Source organism: Stomoxys calcitrans, chromosome 5 (genome assembly GCF_963082655.1).
Source record: "Stomoxys calcitrans chromosome 5, idStoCalc2.1, whole genome shotgun sequence".
Taxonomy (NCBI): domain Eukaryota; kingdom Metazoa; phylum Arthropoda; class Insecta; order Diptera; family Muscidae; genus Stomoxys; species Stomoxys calcitrans.
The window spans coordinates 139,292,192-139,313,552 of record NC_081556.1 but is presented as its reverse complement, the minus strand read 5'-3'; the positions used below and the strand labels follow the sequence as shown (position 1 = coordinate 139,313,552).

At 39.1% G+C, this 21,361-nt stretch overlaps 3 protein-coding genes across 3 annotated transcripts; 2 read left to right on the top strand and 1 right to left on the bottom strand.

Annotated features, from left to right (window-relative positions):
• Positions 1 to 17: 17 nt before the first annotated feature.
• Positions 18 to 1,390, top strand: LOC106089113 (uncharacterized). Its single transcript, XM_013254888.2, has one exon. It carries the CDS (start codon positions 144 to 146, stop codon positions 957 to 959), a length of 816 nt encoding a protein of 271 aa, XP_013110342.1. The 5' UTR covers positions 18 to 143; the 3' UTR covers positions 960 to 1,390.
• Positions 1,391 to 2,003: 613 nt separating this feature from the next.
• Positions 2,004 to 3,828, bottom strand: LOC106089106 (josephin-like protein). Its single transcript, XM_013254870.2, has 3 exons — positions 3,588 to 3,828; positions 3,346 to 3,517; positions 2,004 to 2,758 (listed from the first exon to the last, which is right to left on the bottom strand). Exons 1-3 carry the CDS (start codon positions 3,655 to 3,657, stop codon positions 2,371 to 2,373), a joined length of 630 nt encoding a protein of 209 aa, XP_013110324.2. The 5' UTR covers positions 3,658 to 3,828; the 3' UTR covers positions 2,004 to 2,370.
• Positions 3,829 to 14,434: 10,606 nt separating this feature from the next.
• LOC106089114 (ribonuclease kappa) lies at positions 14,435 to 20,718 on the top strand. Its single transcript, XM_013254889.2, has 3 exons — positions 14,435 to 14,639; positions 14,910 to 15,029; positions 20,208 to 20,718. The coding sequence occupies exons 1-3, from the start codon at positions 14,571 to 14,573 to the stop codon at positions 20,304 to 20,306; spliced, it is 288 nt and encodes a 95-aa protein (XP_013110343.1). The 5' UTR covers positions 14,435 to 14,570; the 3' UTR covers positions 20,307 to 20,718.
• Positions 20,719 to 21,361: the final 643 nt, after the last annotated feature.

Below are 21,361 nucleotides of genomic sequence, written 5' to 3'. Positions count from 1 at the left end.
TACTTTGTCAACACAACCCTGTGTTGGTAGTCATTTTTATTGTGTTATTTTGTGGATTTTGGGCGTGGAGCAGCATAAATACCTTTAAACTATTTACCTATTTATTTTAAGAAAATTTCGATAATTCCCCCTAAAAACTTGCAATGGGTGCCAGCAATCGTAATACCCGTGTTGCTGTGGGCATATCTGCTTTTGCATTTACTTTATTCCTAATTGCCTTCGTCACTCCCTATTGGCTGGTCACTGATGGTCGTCTATCCAATCCGAAATTCACCAATTTGGGTTTGTGGGAAGTGTGCTTCAATAATTTCCAGGATATACATCGCTTCTATGAGACTAGATTCACCGGATGCATGTGGGTCTTTGAAGAGGAATACTACATCATACACGATTACCTTTTGCCTGGCTTCTATATTGCTGTACAGGTGTTTTCCACATTGTGTTTTGTGATGTGCCTGATAGCATTGCCACTGACCTTATCTTTTTTGCGAACGTCCAGAGATGATGATCGCTATGTGTTTCTTTTACTGACAATAGGAACATGTCAAATTTTGGCTTCCTTCTTTGGTTTCATTGCGGTGGTGGTGTTTGGTGCCAAAGGCGATTCTCGTGACTGGATGCCTCATTGGCAGAACAACGATATGGGATGGTCGTTTGCGTTGGCTGTCGTGGGAGCAGTGCTCTTAATGCCAGCAGGTGTTTTGTATACAGTAGAAGCGCGTCGTGAACGTTATAAACGTTTAAATGAAATCAGCAATCGTGAGGCGGCCAGTGAATATGGAGGCGGTGAGGATTATTATACACCACAGGTTCCTGCACAACAGCAGCAACAGCCCACAATACAAGACTATTTTGCACCACAGCCAAGTCGCCCAAGACGTCCGCAACCAGGTCAACGTGCAGCACCCTCTGCACCTCCAGCAGTCGTTGCAGGTGGAGGCATACAAACCGATATCTAATTGTGTTTGTCCTAGACAATAATTTTTGCTGCTAATGCAACATAAACATATCCGTCCATTAATATTTTTCTCTAGTTTAGTCTCGTCCACAATTACATGTTTAGATTTTAAGTATTTTATGGAACAATCTATAAATGTTACGATTATTCGAAAAAATGTCCCTCCAAAGTGACCTTATAATGACGATAATTTATTGAGAAGACGACATCATACATTCCGAAAATGTGGTTTTGAATCTCTTGACAAAAACTACTGAAATCTCATTTACTAGAACCAATTAGTAATGAATAAGTGTGAATCGAGTATGTTCAAAGATACCCTTTTGGGATTTTCAAAAATAATGTGTTAAAAATTTTTTTAAAATTATTATTACAATTTTTAACTGTTTTCTTTTACACGATTTGTATTAATAAACTTATACAATTACACAAAAAAATTGCAAAAAAAAAAGCTTTATTTTATGTGGGGGCAACAACAGATTTTATGTGCGGACAACAATGCCAAGGCAATATGGAGTATGTTGAATTAGGAAACAGTTTTCAAAGCATTAGGCATTTGTATACTCACCATCATGGGATGGGGTGGTATGCTAATATCTTCATTCCGTTTCTAATAACTCATCATTAAGAAGAAGTTTATTAAGACAACTTATGCCTAAATTCCACCCACATAAAATGACTCCCCAATTTGACTTCTTGAGCTTGAGATGATTGGTCATGCCATTAAATCAACAACAACGGACAATCAGCGGTATCAAGCGGATAGTCTCAGTGAGTGGTCGGGTGGCACCGGCTCTTGCATAAATACTGAGTGCCTATGATGCTCGATTTGATAAGGCGAGTTATTGGTGCATTTTAATAACCAATGGCCACCCTATTCTCGCGGAAACGAACTTGCTCACCTACAGGAGCTTAACGAGCATAGCCCCTCCACATGGAAATGTCGCTACAACAACAAATGTTCAAAACTTTAATATTTCAATCCCACATTTTGCATGTTGTTGCCAGTCTGTTCACTGTATTTCCAATCAATTAACTCCCAACATTTCTCTGATCAACATGTTACACCTTTATTCAATTTCGTTAGTTTTATATAAAAACATAAATCTATACTTAAAAAATAAAAAAAAAAAAATAAAACATACCTTGTTTTACAAAAAATAATTTTGGAATTGATTATACAAAACATGCATATACTCGTTATATAGTAATTAACAGAAATCTGTACGTATTCCATTGATGCGGCAATCCCTTAAAAACTAACCGGACTAGTCTTTTATTACTCGTTTACTTGATTTAATGGACTTTCCAACAGCGATACATAAACTTATCTTTATTTTTTGTGTGATAAATATTCCTTACAACCTCAAAACAATATTCTTGTATACCCTACAGTGTGAGAAAATCAAAGCTCACGAAACATGTCCATTCATATTTAAGGTTTTTGTTAGGCTTCTTGCACCAGCAGTTTCACTTTCATTTGCGACTATCGGCTCTCTCAACCACCTTTTAGCTGGTTGCTCATTATTACCATTGACACTAGATGACTCAACAACTACAAATAATTCGCGGTCATTCGATTGCAATTGTTGTTTTAAGAAAGCAAATAGCTGTTGTTCGTCGCCTATGCATTCGGGTGAATGTAATTTTGAGTCTAAATTGTAATATTTTCCATCGATTTGACGAATTGCAATCCAATGCCTCTTTCGCAGAGGCAGTGTTATAAAGCCAAATTTATAATCTGAAGGTACGTTTAAAATGAAACCAACAATGGCGTTCAAATCGATGCATGAGGGATCTCTGAAAAATAAAAATAAAATAAAAAATTAGTACAAAACTGAAATTTAGACTTAAAAACAACGTGAAAAGTTCGACCAAGGACTGAGCCTCTTCTTCATATCTTAAGAATACGTTTTGCCAATTTGCCCAAAAACATTCCTCTAAGGAGCAGCGGGGACACCTTTCTCATAGCATTGAGTGTTCCCAGCATCAACAAGGGTATCTCTCATAGCAATGAGTGCTGTTCGATTTAAGCTCTTGTATCCGCAAATTTGCGTCAACGACAAATTAGCACAAAAAATGAAATTTGAATGTTAACGATTCGATCACAAAATTGTGATTCTTTCCCTATGTGACAAGGCGTGTTATTGGCGCCATTAAATAAACAATGGCCATCATGACATCATGTGTCCGCGGCAATCGGACATATGGGCCAGCTTGCTCACCTATTGAAGCTTGATGAGGATCGCCACCCCAAGAGGCGAATATATTTCCAACAACAAATTCACTCAAATTGACTCATCATCATTCTTGGTAACATTTTTCTTTCATTCCTGGCTTCTAGTCAGAGAATTTTTTTAACTATTTACTTTCTATTTTTTACTTACTTTCGCTTATCAAACCAACAAGCTTCACAATTCCATGCCTGTAGTGCAGCCATTATTACGTTGACATCGTAGTTTCCCAAACCCAACATTGAACGATGTGGGTTCAGCCAAACATTTGGATTTAAATCTGTGCATATTTGATCCAATCGCTCTTTAGTAAATGCTTGACGGGCTACAAGTTAAAAAAAGATGACAAAATATTAATGAAAACAAAACAACAATCAATAGAAGCAACTTCTTACTTTGAAATAAATTATTTAGGGTATGTAAAGCGCACAGTTGACGTGTCTGTCTTTCGTGGTAAACAGGCATTTCCAGTTCAATTTAAGATTCATGTGTGAGCGAATCAATATGTGTGTAGAATGTTTCAACACTTTTTTACGTGTTTTAAATTTTGATTATTTTTGATTTAACAACAATATTTTCAATTTTTATTAGATGCAAAGAGGGAGGAATCATTCTCACATTAATGAACTGAATGGTTGTAAATCAATAGTAGTAGCATACAATCAAAACAATGCGACGGAATTTTTCATCATTGACACCACTAAATAATTTCGCTTTGCAAGGCAAGGCATTCTGGTATTTATCGATAAAGCCATAATTATAAAGTGACTGCCGTAAAACCACGTTTACACTAGGGCTCATGGTAAAACAATTAAAGGTGGTCTCATTTGTATAACAACCCATATTTGTGCAATCTTCCATCTTGCCATCAAGCTGACCGACGTTTTACCAACACACACAAAGAAATTTGTGTGAGTGTGTGTATACGTGAACGTGCATGAGCGTAGAATATGCGAGATAGAAGACAGGATGCACTGATAAGGTGAAGTCATGCAAACAGTGTTTAGATTTCTAAACATGGGATATTAGTTGATGTGTGTCATGGAAATGTTTTAGCCTTGAGAACGAATAGATAAGATACTTTCCATTTTTTGTTTATTTTAAAGGATAGTTTTAAGGGCAGGCATAAATGTGATAAGAGTTTATATTTTTACCTAGCCAACGCATCGCACAGGGATAAGAGGAAGATAGTTTTTAATGTGCGTAGATAAGGAAATAGTTAGGGATTATCAGAAAACACAGCGGTCTGAATGGCAAGCATATGGCTTGCAGCTGGACAAATTTATTTAGTATCTGCATAGGATGTTTATCGTCTTTGTTTATGATCTTATTTTCCCAAAGTGATTATTTTTAGATTTGCCTGCCTTTCTTAGGATATTTAGTTTGTAGTTAGTTTTAAGTTTATATATAAGGATGAGATTTTGAAGAAATAAATGAGTATCAAAAAAGTACTCCGGGATTAAACTCGTTTTATTCATTTGGTCCTTCGAACCTTCGGTACGGTTAAGTGTGTTTAAAGTAAAAGTTGGTGATTCTTGCAAAGTAGTAAAGAATAAACAAAGATTTAATACACGTATCGAATCAGTGTAAGTGATTTAAAATTGAAAGAAAAATGTTCACAAGGAGTCAATCGGATTCTCTGTTGGAGAAATTGAAAAACCTTGAACATTTGTTGGCAGTAAAAGCAGTTGACCTCGATGTGGAGGAAATGTTACTGCCAGTTGTCAAGAAAAATAGAAAGTGGCTGCAGGAAATCATTGTAGGCTACAACAAGTTAAACAAGGATATCGGAAAGTCGTCCAGTGGGCATGAAGAAGAGGTCCAGGAGCTGCAAAGACGAGTAGAAGAAGCAATTAGCAAAATGGATAAAATTGTGCAAGGGTTTGAGCAGCAAGAAAAAGGAGCCTCAGCCAAAGTGGCAGCTAATCAGGACGCAGAGATAACGCAAGGCAGTGCGGAGAAAAAATTAATGGTAACGCAAGGTGCAGCTGCATTGGCACCTAGCGAACAAACGGCAAATGAGAGTAACACCCAGCCGAGAGATCAGGCAATTAGCAGAGAGCAAGAAAAGCCTGTGTCGAAGCTAAGAAGAAAATTTGAATTGAAGTATAGAACTATTACAAGAAAGCTGGAAGTAATAGAAAGCAGATTGCCAACTGCGAATAAAAGTTATTTAAATATGCAATGGCTGGCGTTGCAATCAGAGTATGGACAACTGGAATCAATAGTGGAAATAATTATTGATGATGATGACGAAGATGATTTAGACATGATTGAAGCTTGGGACTGTATCAGGGAAAGATACGTGGATGTCTGTGTGGAAATTGAAGAACGTGTGGAAACAATGCAAAATACAGGATCAACAAGTTTAATTAGATTGGAAGAGTTAAAAGTGCCCATATTCAGTGGGTATATCAACGATTGGAATTCCTTCAAAGAAATATTTACAAAGTTAGTAGAGGAGGACAGAAGGCTATCGGAAGTCGAAAAATTTTATCGACTTAAAAGTGTGGTGAAAGGTGATGCTGCTCGCTTAATACAACATCTTCAAGTGACAGGGGAGAACTACAGTGCGGCATGGAAGATACTGGAGCAGAGATACGATAACCGGCGGCTGTTATTCTGCACATTGTTTGACAAGATCATCGACCACGGCATAATAAATATTCAGTATAGCAACAGTATAAAGCAGCTATTGGATACGGCTACGGAATCATTACATGCATTGAAAGCTATGGGAATGAAGGTAGACGAGGCAGATCCATTCATTGCTCGGATCCTTATTAGAAAGCTAGATAAGGAAGGATTGCTGAAATATGAGCAATGGGTCCAGAAATCAAAAGAAGTCCAAAGGCTAGAGGATGTCCTGTCTTTTCTGGAGCAGCAATACTTGGCTTTGGAAGCGGTATACAGCAAAAAAGGAAACACGCATCAAAGAGCAAAAACAACACAGTCATACCAAACAACTCAACGATCGTGCGCATTTTGTCAAGCATCAGGACATGGGTTAAAAGAGTGCTACAAATTTTTGAAACTGCAACCAGCTGAAAAAGGTGCGTGGGCACAAAAAATGAAAATGTGCAAAATTTGTTTGAGTCACCCGTCGGAAAAGAAATGCTTCAAATTTAACACCAAGTGCGACAAGTGCGGCGGAAAACATATTACTATGCTTCACGTCGAAGGAAACAAAACGCAGGAAACTCAGAGATCAAACTCCAAAGCTCAATTAACTATGGAAGGCAATGCTGTCACTCTGTTGGCAACAGCACAAATACGAGTAAAGGCTGCAAGTGGTGAGCAAATTTTAATGAGAGCCTTAATCGATCAAGGTTCTCAACGCACTTCAATATCGGAAGAGGCAGCCCAAATACTGAGGTTACCCAGAAAGAAGTTAGTTACAGATTTAGTGGGTCTGGGTAACACGACAGTCGGCAGATCAAAAGCCATCATGCAAATTGAAATCAAACCACGGTTTGAGAGCGATGCGGTTCATGTTATAAATGCTATGGTGTTGTCAACATTATCTTCAGCGCAACCTGATAGAAATTTGAACGTTAGTGTGGAGAGCTGGCGAAATTACTGTTTGGCTGATCCGCTGTTCTATAAGTCCGATAGAATTGACTTATTAATTGGTGCAGATTTATATCATGAAATCATTCAAGAAGGGGTAGTCAAAATTGGCTCTTTGTCTGGACAAGAGACGTCACTTGGTCTCATAATCTGTGGTTGCGTTTGCGGACATGAATCTGGAAATGCCGTGATGGCGGTTACGAAAGAGCTGGAAAGATTTTGGGAGATGGAGGAAGTATGTGAAGATGACGACGTCAAGGAAGATCGATGCGAGCAGCTCTTTACAACAACAACAACAATAAATGAGGATAAGAGATTGGTGGTGAGATTGCCGTTTAAGGAGGATATCGAGTTGGGCGCATCAAGGAAAATGGCGTTAGCACGTTTTTTAAATCTTGAAAAAAGATTGGAAAAGGATGAAAAGTTACAGAAACAATATTGTGCTTTTATGAAGGAGTATTTGGAGATGGGGCATATGAAAAAGGTCTCAAGAAGAAATAGTGGAAAGTACTATTTACCACATCAAGCGGTGATAAGAGAAAGCCATCTTACAACAAAAGTTCGGGTGGTATTTGATGCTTCAGCCAAGACATCGAATGGTAAAAGCTTAAACGACGTACTTGAAATTGGTCCAAAACTACAACAAGATATATTTCAAATTCTATTGAAATGGCGATTATGGAGATTTGTCTTGGTAGCGGATGTGGAGAAAATGTATCGACAAGTGTTAGTAGCAGATAAAGATCAGTCATACCAATGCATATTGTGGCGCGAGAATAAACATATGCCAATTGAGGAGTTTGCGCTAACGACTGTTACCTACGGAACAGCATGTGCTCCATTTCTGGCAAAACGAGCTCTAATTGAAATTGGAAAAGAGTGCAGCGAACGGAATCCAAAGATTCAAGCCATCATAGAAAATGATTTTTACATGGATGATTTGATGACAGGTGCTGATTCAGTACAGGAATGCATTGGAATTCATCATGACATCAGCCAACAATTGGATAAGTTTGGTTTCAAGCTGCGTAAATGGATGTCTAATGAAAATGACATATTGGAGGCAATACCAAATGTTGGCGAAAATCAAGTCATTAGGATTGAGGAAGGCGAAACAATGAAAACGTTGGGTGTTCAATGGGATCCCCATACAGATAATTTTGCTTTCTATTTTCAGATCATTGAAGATAACAAGTTGACTAAGCGGAAGGCGCTTTCCACACTGGCCAAGATATATGATCCTTTGGGTTGGCTGGCTCCTGTAACCATTCTAGCCAAGCTATTCATTCAGCGACTATGGGTAATGGATATGGCATGGGACGACCAGTTAAGCTCTGAGATGATAAAGGAATGGGATGTCATCATGAGGAAATTGCCCGACTTAGCAGAAATCCGAATACCGCGTTGGTTGTCTACCTCATCACTAATGGAAATAGAACTGCATGGTTTTGCTGATGCTTCGGAAAAGGCGTACGCAGCTGTCATATACATCCGGGCCGCAAACAAAGTTACGTTGGTAGCAGCAAAATCTAAGGTAAACCCAGTGAAAAATAGGAAAACACTGCCAAAACTTGAATTGTGTGCAGCGCATCTGTTGGCTAAATTGATGCTTAATGTGGAAAAGTTAATAGTCCAAAAACAACAGAAATATTTATGGAGCGATTCAACTATTGCTCTAGCATGGATCGCAAAGGCTGAAAATATTAAAGACAAATTTGTTCGGGTTAGAGTAGAGGAAATTAAGAAGTCTGTTCCTGGTGCCGTATGGGGTCATGTGCGATCCAAGGAGAATCCAGCGGATGCTGCATCAAGAGGGATGAAGCCAGAGCTGCTAAAAGGAGATGAGTTATGGTGGAGTGGTCCACATTGGCTGCTGGAGAAAAACAATTGGCCCATATCGACGGTTCAACCCTTTGTTGGAGTTCTAAAGGAAAATAAACAGGAAGACGATGTCATCATGCAGTTAATTACGAGGATTTCTAGCTACAAAAAACTCATAAGAATTATAGCATATGTGCGAAGATTTATTGAACGTGCTCAGCGTAAACCAGGAAAAAATGAATTAACTGCGGAAGAAATAAACGAGGCAGAGCAATTAATAATTACGAGCGTGCAGGCAAACCAATTTTCGTTAGAGATTTCGTGTCTAAGGAATGGCAGCGAAGTACCGACGAGGAGCAAGATATGTGGACTAACACCGTTCATTGATGCAGCTGGAGTGTTGAGAGTTGGAGGCAGGCTGGAGAATTCTGGTTTAAGCTTCAACAGAAAGCATCCAATTCTATTGGGGAAAGGTTGTCTGGTGGATCGAATAATTGATGGCATCCATACAGAAACGCTACATGGAGGTGCGAAACTCATGGAAAATGAACTACGCAGCAGATATTGGGTGATTGGTGCCAAAAATGCCATCAAGAGAGCAGTTCGGTCATGCGTCAAATGTTTGCGTTATAGGCGAGAAACTGCGGCTCAATTAATGGGTAACCTACCAGAAAGCAGAGTTTGTGTGTCTCATCCATTTGATCACACAGGAATTGATTATGCAGGTCCTATTCAAATGAAGGTGTCTAAAGGAAGAGGACAGCGAGCTTACAAAGGATACATAGCTGTATTTGTTTGTATGGCAACCAAAGCATTACATTTGGAGGCAGTCAGCGATCTAACAACAGAAGCGTTTTTGGCTGCGCTACGGCGATTCTTCAGTAGAAGAGGAAAAAGTAGCCATATATATTCGGACAATGGCACTAATTTCGTGGGAGCGGCAAGACATCTGGATAAAGAGTTCGTCAAAGCGGTGCAGCAAAATTCAGACGTGGCTCATATATTAGCATCTGAGCGAATACAGTGGCACTTTATTCCGCCCGGAGCTCCTCACTTCGGAGGATTGTGGGAGGCTGCCGTGAAGTCTGTGAAGCACCATTTGAGACGGGTTGTTGGTGAAACGAAATTAACGTATGAGGAAATGGCAACGTTTTTGTCGCAGATAGAAGCTGTTCTCAACTCTCGTCCCTTGTGTCCACTCAGTGAGGATAACTGCGAGATTTTAACGCCAGGACATTTTGTAGTCGGAAGACCATTGCTAAGTATTCCAGAAAGAGGCGTGGAGAATAAACTGGGATCTTTAGACAGGTGGAAAATAATTCAAAGAATGCGGGATGATTTCTGGAAACAGTGGCGCAATGACTATCTGAGTAGTCTTCAGCAGAGAGTAAAATGGAAAACTCCAGTACCAAATATCAAGGTTGGACAGATGGTGATAGTGAAGGATGAAAATACTGCTCCTGGAAGGTGGCCTTTGGGAAGTATTGCGGAAGTACATAAAGGCAAAGATGGAAAGGTTCGAGTCGCTACAGTAAAGGTCGCTAAACAAAAGGGGTTGTTAAAACGGCCCATACACAAGTTATGCCCGCTGGAGATATTCGCTAATGGTGGTGAAAAGGAAGCCGACATTGAAGTGTCGCAGACATATATTTGCAAATTACCTCAAAGAAGAAAAATAAACGTAGCAATGATGTTATGGATGATCATGGCAATGATGGCAAGTGTTCAATCGATGTCAACCTCAATTACCGGCGGTGCGATAAAAGAATTGGGAAATGACACAATCATTTATATGGATAAAATTGGCAGAATCAACCGAGTAACATCGTCATGGAACCTTATGACATATTTCGATCTGCACGGGTATTTTGTCACGGTGAATCATCTGGATAAGGGTCTAGAAGCGTGTAAATCATTATGTGTTCGGCTGAGATCGTTCGAGCAGCAGTGCGACACGCAGATGGATATTATGACGAACAGACTGAACACTATAGATGAGAACCACTTGTTACTCTCACACAAAAAACGCCAACGAAATAAAAGGGCTCCTTTAGAGTTTGTTGGGTCTCTTTTCCACATTCTTTTCGGAGTAATGGATGCGGACGACAGAGAGAGTATGGAAGCAAATATGAAAAATGTACTTGAAAATCAGCACAACTTGAAATATTTGGCTGAGAAGCAAACGTCTGTGGTGGAAGCAACGCTTAATGTGCTGAAAAAGACCACGGATGAAATAAATGGACAGTTTAAAGAGCTGAATGAGAAGGTGCAAAACATAAGTCAGATGCTGAACACTGACTATTCCCTCTTCAAAAAGGCGATGGACTTCTTCGCGGTAGCCGATCAACTTAGCAGCTTGTTTACTGAAGTGGAACATATTCAAGCCAGGGTAATTGGCTTATTAATTGACATCAACCATGGAAAAGTAAATCCAAATTTAGTACGGCCAAACCAGTTGCAGGCAGAGGTGATGAAAATAAAGGATCAGCTACCTAAAGGACTAAGGTTGCCTGGTGAGAAGGACGATGTTTTGCAGGCAATATACAAGGTGATGACGGCGCATGGTCTGCTGGTGGAAGAAAAATTAGTGATTGACGTGCAGATTCCCTTGGTAGAAAAATCATCAGCAGAAATATTCCGCGTCGTACCACTGCCGATGGTGAGAAACGGAACCGCAATGGTAGCAGCTTTAAGACAGCAGTTCCTGGCCTACAACTATGAAATGGATGCTTATCATCTACTGTCGCAGTCATCGATGAACCAATGTCAGCTAACTGGTGAAGATGAATTTCTTTGCAGAGGCAACTGGGCCTGGGAAGACGCCAACGATCATTCATGTGAGCTAGCAGCGCTTAAGCCAACAAGTAAATATGGCTGCCAGTTTTTGAAGACTCAGAACAGGAATTTTTGGATTGAGCTGAAGACAAGAGGGTCATGGTTGTTTAAAACTAAAGATCAAGTTTCGGCCCATATTCTATGTGCTGAGCGCACTAAAGGAGTATTTGAATTACCAGGCCTAGGTATCATCACTCTCCAGCCTGGGTGTACTGCTAGGATTGGACGAACCGTATTAACTGCGTCACAAGAAGCAAAAACTGAGATGTCCTATAATTCCACATCATATATCTTGAGAGAGGTGAAGGACATAGCGATGGTGGACGAGCTAAACTACAATAAAATCGATCATTCGTCAACGATTCAAGGATTGGAGGAAGAAATTAAAATGATGAAGGCGAATCCGATCCACCTTAAGGAGCTATCATGGCATCACATCAGTGGTCATATTTCACTAATCTCTACCTCTATTTTAATAATATTATTTTTAAGTTATGTAATCTATAAGTATTTAACAAGAGAAAGTAACATAGTTGTTGTTCGTCCTCGGGATGTTTAGATTTTAACATATATATTTGAATTACAGTCCATTTTGCTGAATTTTTACAGTTTATAAGTAGAGCTATTTCATAATTATTTTTGGCCGCCCGCAGAATGTTTAGATTTCTAAACATGGGATATTAGTTGATGTGTGTCATGGAAATGTTTTAGCCTTGAGAACGAATAGATAAGATACTTTCCATTTTTTGTTTATTTTAAAGGATAGTTTTAAGGGCAGGCATAAATGTGATAAGAGTTTATATTTTTACCTAGCCAACGCATCGCACAGGGATAAGAGGAAGATAGTTTTTAATGTGCGTAGATAAGGAAATAGTTAGGGATTATCAGAAAACACAGCGGTCTGAATGGCAAGCATATGGCTTGCAGCTGGACAAATTTATTTAGTATCTGCATAGGATGTTTATCGTCTTTGTTTATGATCTTATTTTCCCAAAGTGATTATTTTTAGATTTGCCTGCCTTTCTTAGGATATTTAGTTTGTAGTTAGTTTTAAGTTTATATATAAGGATGAGATTTTGAAGAAATAAATGAGTATCAAAAAAGTACTCCGGGATTAAACTCGTTTTATTCAAACAGCTTGTTTTTTTGTTTTGATCTTACAGTAGTATGTCCATGACATAATTACCAGGAAGTGTACCGTAACAGCTGAATACAACTTTTTCTCGCACTATCTTTCGACGAGTTTCGGTTGTGTGTGTTTATTATAGTTAAGAACCATGTAGCACACACAAACAACGAAAATTGGCGCGAACTAGTAGGTTAGGTTAGGTTGAAAAGAGGGTGCGGATATTAATCCGCCCCATGCCACTATGGATATACACCTAAGCCAGTAATCGGCTTGTTGTGCGCTCTAAAAACTGTAAAGTAACCCCTAAAAAGAAAATTTTATGTTAAGAATTCCGTGCTACTTACAAAATCCTTAACTGTTTTCAATGCCACTCCCTTAAGTTGGTTCGTGTCTGATATTGTGTCTCCACCTCAGTACCGGTATCTGTTGGACACGAAAACCGGGCAATGACAAAGAAAATGCTCCAACGTCTCATCATCTTCCCCGCATGCCCTACACATGCTATCACTTGCCGCACCGATTGTACATAAGTGAGCTTGTAGTCTTATGTGTCCCGTCATGATACCAATAGCTATACTGACCACCTTCTTGCTTCCTTTCAGTAATAGCCTCGTCTTCTCACGAACTGGATCCCCCCACTCATTGATGGGTACTTGGACCCAAATTTAAAAACCATATTCGTTTTCTGGTCTTCAATACCTTTCATTCGATACCCTTATTATGCCCATCGGACCACAAATCGGTTCAGCCATGTATCATATAGTTTTATTGGGTCTAATGGCGTTTTTGAAGGGTGGCGTGACCCCCTATAATTCGATCTGATTTTGTGTGCCTGGTTCGAAATCTAATCCCAAATACCTTTTATTTGAGCCCCATATTGAAATGAACGTCCAATATGTCTGGACGGCCCGAAGGGTACTTAGACTCAAGTATTCGTATTCTACTCTCTAATACCTTTCATTTGATACCTATATTCTCCCGATCAATCCACTTTTGATTTTGGGTTGTTTTTTTGGCATAAGGAGGAGGGTCCTTCGCCCTTCCGATACCGAAAATTTATATAGCCAATGTTTCCTTCCAGACCAACCTACACAATATGCGAACATTTTGAGAAAATCGGTTTTGCCGTTTTTCAGTTTATACGGAACAAACAAACCGAGTCCCAAATATCCGTGATTGGCTAATGTGCCCATTTTGGGCGTATTTGTGAGGGTGGGGTGACCCCTTATACTTCGACAAGAATTTGTATGCCAGATTCGTTATATACTCCCGCATACTTTGGGCAAACGGTGGAGGGTCCGACCCCTTCCTTTATCGATAAATTATGAAGCCTATTCCTACTTACTGACCACATTCGTAATATACTCCCGAATACCTTTCATTTGAATCCCATATTGTCATGATCGTCAAATAAACCTATTTTGAGGGGTTTTGAGGCTGGGGCGGACCCCCAGGTACTTGGACCAACTTTTATTATGAAATTCATACTCTACTCTTGTATACCTTTCATTTTAATCCCATATTGTCCCGATCGGTCCACTTTTATTTTTGGGTAGTACTTTTGGGGTAAGGGGTTTTTACCATTTTCCTCACTTTCAACAGATTACTACTTTTCCTCCGGTTTTCAGCCAATATTTCGCCGACGTTTTTTTTATATGGAGTTTGACAACATTCCGCTCGAAATACTGAACAGAATACTCAGCTTCAGATATGCATTCACTTAATGGCAATAAAAAATATTCAAATGTAAACGGCCCATAAATTTGCCAAATTTATAAATATTTTCACACAAATCTGAAGATAAATCTTATTTGGGCAAGACAAATGTCAAATTTGTATGCAGTTATCGATAAAACAAAACTCTAACAAAAAAATCGTGTGTAATCGCCCAGTGATACTGTCACATGATTTTCACCTGACTTGACGTATACTTCGCGAAATTATTTTCCCAACAGGAAAATCCGAAAAAATCAAGGCGATATATTGTTGGTCCATCTTCCATTAAAATCCAAAAACAGGCATAATGAAAATCTGTGGTCCTAAATTATCCCTGTGTGGTTTGATAGTCTCCGTCTGGGGCATTATCCAATTGGTGAGTGTACAAAGTGCTTGAGAAAAAAAAAGATATCAAGATATGGTGGTGGTGTGCCTCTGTGTATTGTTTTTAGCACCACAGAAACAATGAATGGCGTATGACGAAAAAAAAAAATCCATTATTGTGTTGGAATACAAAAAAAAGTGGGTGGAGGCATGAGCCTTTGTGATGTATCCAGAATGACAAATATTTTCAATGAATGTGCAACATAGTCCTATAACTGTGTGATCATTAGTGGTTATTTTTAACAATTTCTTATGGTTTTAGGTTTTGATGGGCTTGTTCTTCTATGTGCACAGTGTGGCCTTGATTGAGGATTTACCCATTGAAGAGGAATACCACAGTTTAGACGAGTTCTATTCGGCTGCTAATGCTGCTTACAACCAGGTAAATATTTGTTGTAATTACTAAAATTGTTAACTTTTATTTGTTTTTATTAAATAATTTAAAGCGATAATTAAACTTTTGACCTTGAATTAGGTTTTTAAGTTTTTTTTTTGATATCAAAACATACGTGGTCGCACTTGCATGACCTAAAGTAATTCCATTCTATTGTGTTTAGAAAGATTTTACTCTTCAATTATTCTGAAACGATATATACATACGCATATTAAAAATTATTCTCTAAAAGTTGATAAAAGAATTGCTTCTATATTAAATTTGATAACATTGATTGGATGCAAGTTGTTGAATTTTTTTAAGACGTCATAAAATCTGCGAAAAATTTTCGTAAACATTTTTTAATAATTAGTTATGGGGTCTTTTGCCAAATGGAAACCATTTTGCTCATACAATGGGACACTTTTGTTTTGAAACGGCCAATTACAACAACAAAATGCAAATTTTGTCCATGTACATTCCACTAAAGAGCAGGGGCAAACTTCTCACATATCAATGGGTGCAGTCCGATTCAAGTTTAAGCTCAATGATAAGGGGCCTCCTTTTTATAACCGAGTCCGAACGGCGTACCGCATTGCGACACCTCTTTGGAGAGAACGAATCGGCTAATTACAATTGATTAATGTCGCTTGAATACCAAAGTTGGAGGAACTCTTGCTTCTTAACTCAAAAAAGGTTATTTTAGGATAGTTGTTGGTTGGAATTGCCTCTCACATTCAACATCTGGCGTAATTCCGCTGGCATTAGAGTAAACATTAAAAGGTGAATATATTAATAAAAGGCGAATATATTGTTATGAGGTAGACGTTTAAGCTATCAAAGATGTTATCAACGCGGGGGCCAAAGGCCATAATCATACAATCGTCGGAATACGATATCAATGCCGTCTGGAAGATGGGAGTGTGCTCCACTTTAGGGACCTCTCTGTTTCATATGACGAGGCTACGACTTCGTGTCTTGGGATCTATACGATTCTTCCTTCCCCGAATCCTCTCCTGGCTTCAGTAGAGGGATCTTTCTGTCCATTTCCCGACATTTAAAACTGCAAGAGTGTCCGGAGACATGTTAAGAACATCAACAAGAATGCGCTGGGGATGAGGTTGTAAGAGTGATGGTTGTTCATCGGGTCTGTGGATCGGCTTTCAATCTCGGTTTATCAATCTCGGTTTATCACTCTCGATTGATGCTGTTCAATTTTTTCGGATACCTTACTGTTACGTCGTTGAAAGGGACTGAGGTTTTATCATGCCTGTCATTGAGAGTGAGTGGCGCATAGGCAACATTACGAACACCCAGGCAATGAAGAGCATGCAACTAGCGACCTCCATTGATAGCCGCTTCAATTGGAGACATTAGTTCCTTTGCGTGTGCCCTAAATGAAGATAAAAGAGAAAAGCGCAGATTGAGCGTTTTTGGGCCTGAACGGTCGTATGGACCCGAACGATCTTGCTCACCGATAGGAGCTTGACCTGGATCGCTACCTCCGCATGCAAACTTGTGGGTACTACAACAACACCATCCTTCCTACTGGGATCGGTGTTATGTACCGGAACGAACCTCCCCCTTCTATACCCATATGTGTTGCTACTATAGAACTACCTGGTCACGGGATAACTATGAGCATCACACAAGCTGAGATTTGAGCTCCAATCTGTGTGGTGTTCTTCGTTATCACGAGAAGCTTAGCTGGGATCCAATAATCATCAACACAAGCCAACGCCTCATTCGAGCAAACATACTAGAAAGCGTCATTTTGTAAAACAATCCGAGCTAAGCAGCGATTCATTCCTAACCCCGGGGACCCAGTTGAGGCTCACAGCCCACCCCATCCTTACGTCTTTTAACTAGTTTCTGGGTCCCACTACCTTCAGTACAGAAGGCTTGATATTCCCTGGAGCCTCCAGGCCTTGAGGACATGATATTCCCTGGAGCCTCCAGTCAATTTTGACCCGCGTGTACACATAAGTTCTCGGAAAAGGGTATCGCCAGCCAAGAGATCCCTTTCCGTGAAAACTATGTTCAACCCGTCAACATGGACGGATTCCTCTGATAAATAATCTAACCTGGCTTACAATACATGCCACCATGCCGTATCTATGTAAAAAATGTTTGAGAAACACTAGGTGGCGTTAATCTCCTTACATTCCAAGACTCTTCATGATCTTACCGTCCTGGTTTTTATTGCCCTTATGGCATGTTTACTGAACATTTTTACGGACAGTAAACAGGCCATAAGCGCAATCACAACCAGGATGGTAAGATCAGAAACAGTCTTGGAATGTAAAAAGGAAATTAACGCCATCTCTAAGAATGGCACGATCCCCATCGTTTGAGTGCGGGGCCATAGCGGAGGAACTAGAAATGAGAAAGCAAACGATATTGGAGTGAAGGCCAGAGAACTGCCGTCAATAAACTTGGTTAACCCGAAGCCTTTCAAGTCGACGCAGTAACCCTGTAGAACAGCGAAACGGCAGGTAGGACGGTAAAAATCCTATGGGGAGATCCAGATCGTGAGAATATGAGGCTATTAATGAAAGGAAGTAAGAAGGAGGTCAGTATAGCTTTGGAGCATTTCCTTTGTTATAGCCTGGCTTTCGCGGCTAACAGATACCGGCACTAAGGTGGGGACACATTACCAGACATGAACCAAGTACCACGGAATTCCTAACTTAGATTTTCTTTTTCGAGGTCGTCGGACGAGCTTAGTATTTAGAGAGCGAAACAAGATGATTATTGACATAGGTTGTTGTTATTGTTGTTGTAGCAGTGTGTTGTACACTGAGGCGGTGTATTGTACACTGTATGTCCATAGTGGCATGGGGCGTTAGGTTGCTGACGTTCTCAGTCTAAGGGGAATATTCTTGTCTTTCACTCATTCAAACCGCTTTTTCGACGCCACCTGCATGAGATGCGTAAGAGAGGAATCGGCCACTGCGTTGGAGGCAACGGATAGTTTTATGCAACGACCCTACACTTCTCCTTCTAGTAAAACCTAAGAATCCCATTGATAATCAAAAGTTACAAAAGAGGGAATAAAACCCCTCGTTGCAGAACCTTGTCCCAATCCATGGCCTCATATCGGTCCTTGTTGTTGTGGTTGTTGTAGCCGCATTTGCATGTGGTGGGGGCAATCCTCCCATAGATCAGCAAGCTCGTTCCGGTCCAAAGGACCGATCGGTCCATAACTTGTTTTAGCTTCCATATATTTGAAAAGCCATTCAAAGAACTTGTCACACGTTATCCATGGCGGGGTGGATGCAGCCTAGCCGAACTTAACGCGCTCCTACTTGTTTTTTATACCCACCACCGTAGGATAGGGGGTATATTCATTTAGTCATTCCGTTTGCAACACATCGAAATATCAATTTCCGACCCTACAAAGTATATATATTTCGGATCGTCGTAGAATTCGAAGAAGATTTAACGATGTCCGTGTGTATGTCCATCTGTCCGTCCGTCTGTTGTAATCACTCTACAGGCTTCAAAAATTGAGATATTGAGATATTGAGCTGAAAATTGGCACAGATACGTCTTTTTGACGCAAGCTGTTTAAGTTCTTGAACGGGCCAAATCGGACCATATTTGGATATAGCTGCTATATAGACCGATTTTCCTATAAAGGGTCTAATGCCCATAAAAACTTAATTTTTCATCCGATTTTGCTGAAATCTTAAACAGTAAGTTATTTTAGGCCTCCCGACATCTGACCTAAATATGGTTCAGATCGGACTATATTTAGATATAGCTGCCTTATAGACCGATCTGCCGATAAAGGGTCTGAAGCCCATAAAAGCTTTATTTATTGTCCAATTTCGCTGAAATTTGTAACAGTGGGTTATTTTAAGCCTCCCGACATCTGACCTAAGTATGGTTCAGATCGGACTATATTTAGATATAGCTTCCATATAGACCGATCTCCTGATAAAGGGTCTGAAGCCCATAAAAGCTTTATTTGTTAATCGATTTGACTAAAATTTGAAGCAGTGAGTAGTTTTAGGCCTCCTAACATAGGACCCAAATATGGGTCAGATTGGACTATATTTAGATATGGCTGCCATATAGACCGATTTGCCGATAAAGCATCTGAAGATCATAAAAGTTTTATTTTTTATCCGATTTGCTGAAAGTTAAAACAGTGATCAGTTTTAGGCCTACCAACATCTGATCCAAATAGGGTTCAGATTGGACTATATTTAGATTTGGCTGCCATATAGACCGATCTCCCGATAAAGGGTCTGAAGCACATAAAAGCCCTATTTATTACCCGATTTCGCTGAAATTTGAAACAGTGGGTAGTTTTAGGTCTCCCGACATGCGCCCCAAATATGGTTTGGATCAGACTATATCTAGATATAGCTGCCATATAGACCGATCTCCCGATGAAGGGTCTGAAGACCATAAATGCCTTATTTTTTATCCAATTTCGCTAAAATTTAAAACAGTGAGTAGTTTTAGGCCTACCATCATCTGACCCAAACATGGTTCAAATCGGACTATATTTAGATATAGCTGCCATATAGACCGATCTCCCGATAAAGGGTCTAAAGCCTATAAAAGATTTATTTGTTAACCGATTTTGCTAAAATTTGAAGCAGTGAGTAGTTCTAGGCTTCCTAACATCCGACCCAAATATGGTTCAGATCGGACTATATTTAGATATAGCTGCCATATAGACCGATCTCTCGATAAAGGGTCTGAAGCCCATAAAAGCATTATTTTTTATCAAATTTCACTGAAATTTGAAATAGTGAGTAGTTTTAGGGCTCCCGCCATCCGACCCAAATATGGTAAAAAAAGGACTATATTTAGATATAGCTGTCATATAGACCGATATGCCGGTTAAAGGCCTGATACTCATAAAAGCTTTATTTATTCCCCGATTTTGTTCAAATTTGAAATACAAAATTCAACAGTGACTTATATTTATAAGACCACTGAATGTCCGTGCCGAATTTGGGTGCATAAGTTATCCAATTTTTATCGCATTGTGACGAAAGGGGGTTTACATATATACCCCAGGTGGTGGGCATCCAAAGTTCGGCCCGGCCGAACTTAATGCCTTTTTACTTTTTTTGTGTTGTAGTTTTTGTATTCTTTTTAAGTTTTTTGTACTTTAAAGTTTTTCTTAAATAATCACTGAAATCTTTCTTGCTTTACCTTTTTTAGAACGCCTACAACTGTTGGATTGCAGCCTGTATCTATGTGCTGACATTATTGTTATCTGCTCAACAGTTTTATGTCAACAGTCGAGTAACTGCCAACTAAAGTTTCCAAAAGAAAAATACAAACGCCATGAACTGAGGGAAATTGCAGTGTTGGGTGTTAGCGCAAGGAAGAAGTCTCCTCACTACACAAAGTTCTACCACATATGAAGAGCTCTGCCGACAAGCCCTACAAACATGCTAACGCACAACCTGCAATTGGACGTTTAGTTTCTTTTTTTTTTCTTTTTAAATTAATTATTATTGTAAACTCTAGTTGTATTTACTCTTTACAATTTGTTGTTCCAATTGTTTAAACAAATCATACAGTATCAACTCAACCATCTAAAGAGCAAAACAAAGAACACAATGACGACCATTATCGCCCATTTATCTAAAATTTTGAAATTTTCTCAATATGCTATTCATAGAAACTATGTTTCATATTAAATTTGGTTTAAAGTAAATTCAAACAATATTCGTTTTTCATTGTGGTGGTGCTTTCCTTTTGGGGTTTTCCCATAACTGAAATACATATGCTTTTCATAATGAGCCACTGAAGTCGCTTTCTTGTTTGGTTTACAAAAGAGAATATCTCAACGACATTCCTTAAGTTATTGCTGGTCGTCGATTAGAAACGCTCTCCATTCTATTGGTTAGGGGAGATGAAAAAAAAAAATTTCCCCAAAAAAAAAAAAATTCCTAAATTTTTTTGTTTTCAAGTATTTTAAATTTCGTCACATTTCTTTAAGTTTAATTATTTGTTTGTTTATATAATTTTAGTAATTGTTGCCTGAGCATAAGAATCCACAATCAAGAGACTATTTGTATAAGCTAACTGGCTTTTGCAACACTGCTTGTTTTACCGACTTTCTTTCTTAAAACGGAGCTTGTCTTTGGTTTTGAACTTTTTGTAAGCATTTTTGCGAAACACAATTGTAAAATTCAAATGTCATCTAGAGAAGTATGATTTCTTATTTAAAGAAAAACTTAAAAAAGTGTGTATTATGTGTGTGTGTGATAAGTTTCTAATTTTACAATTGCTGTTTCTTGAACTGTGGGCAAGGCGAAAATGTCTTTTGATTTGTTTGGCCAATCGTTCAAATTAACGATTTCTTT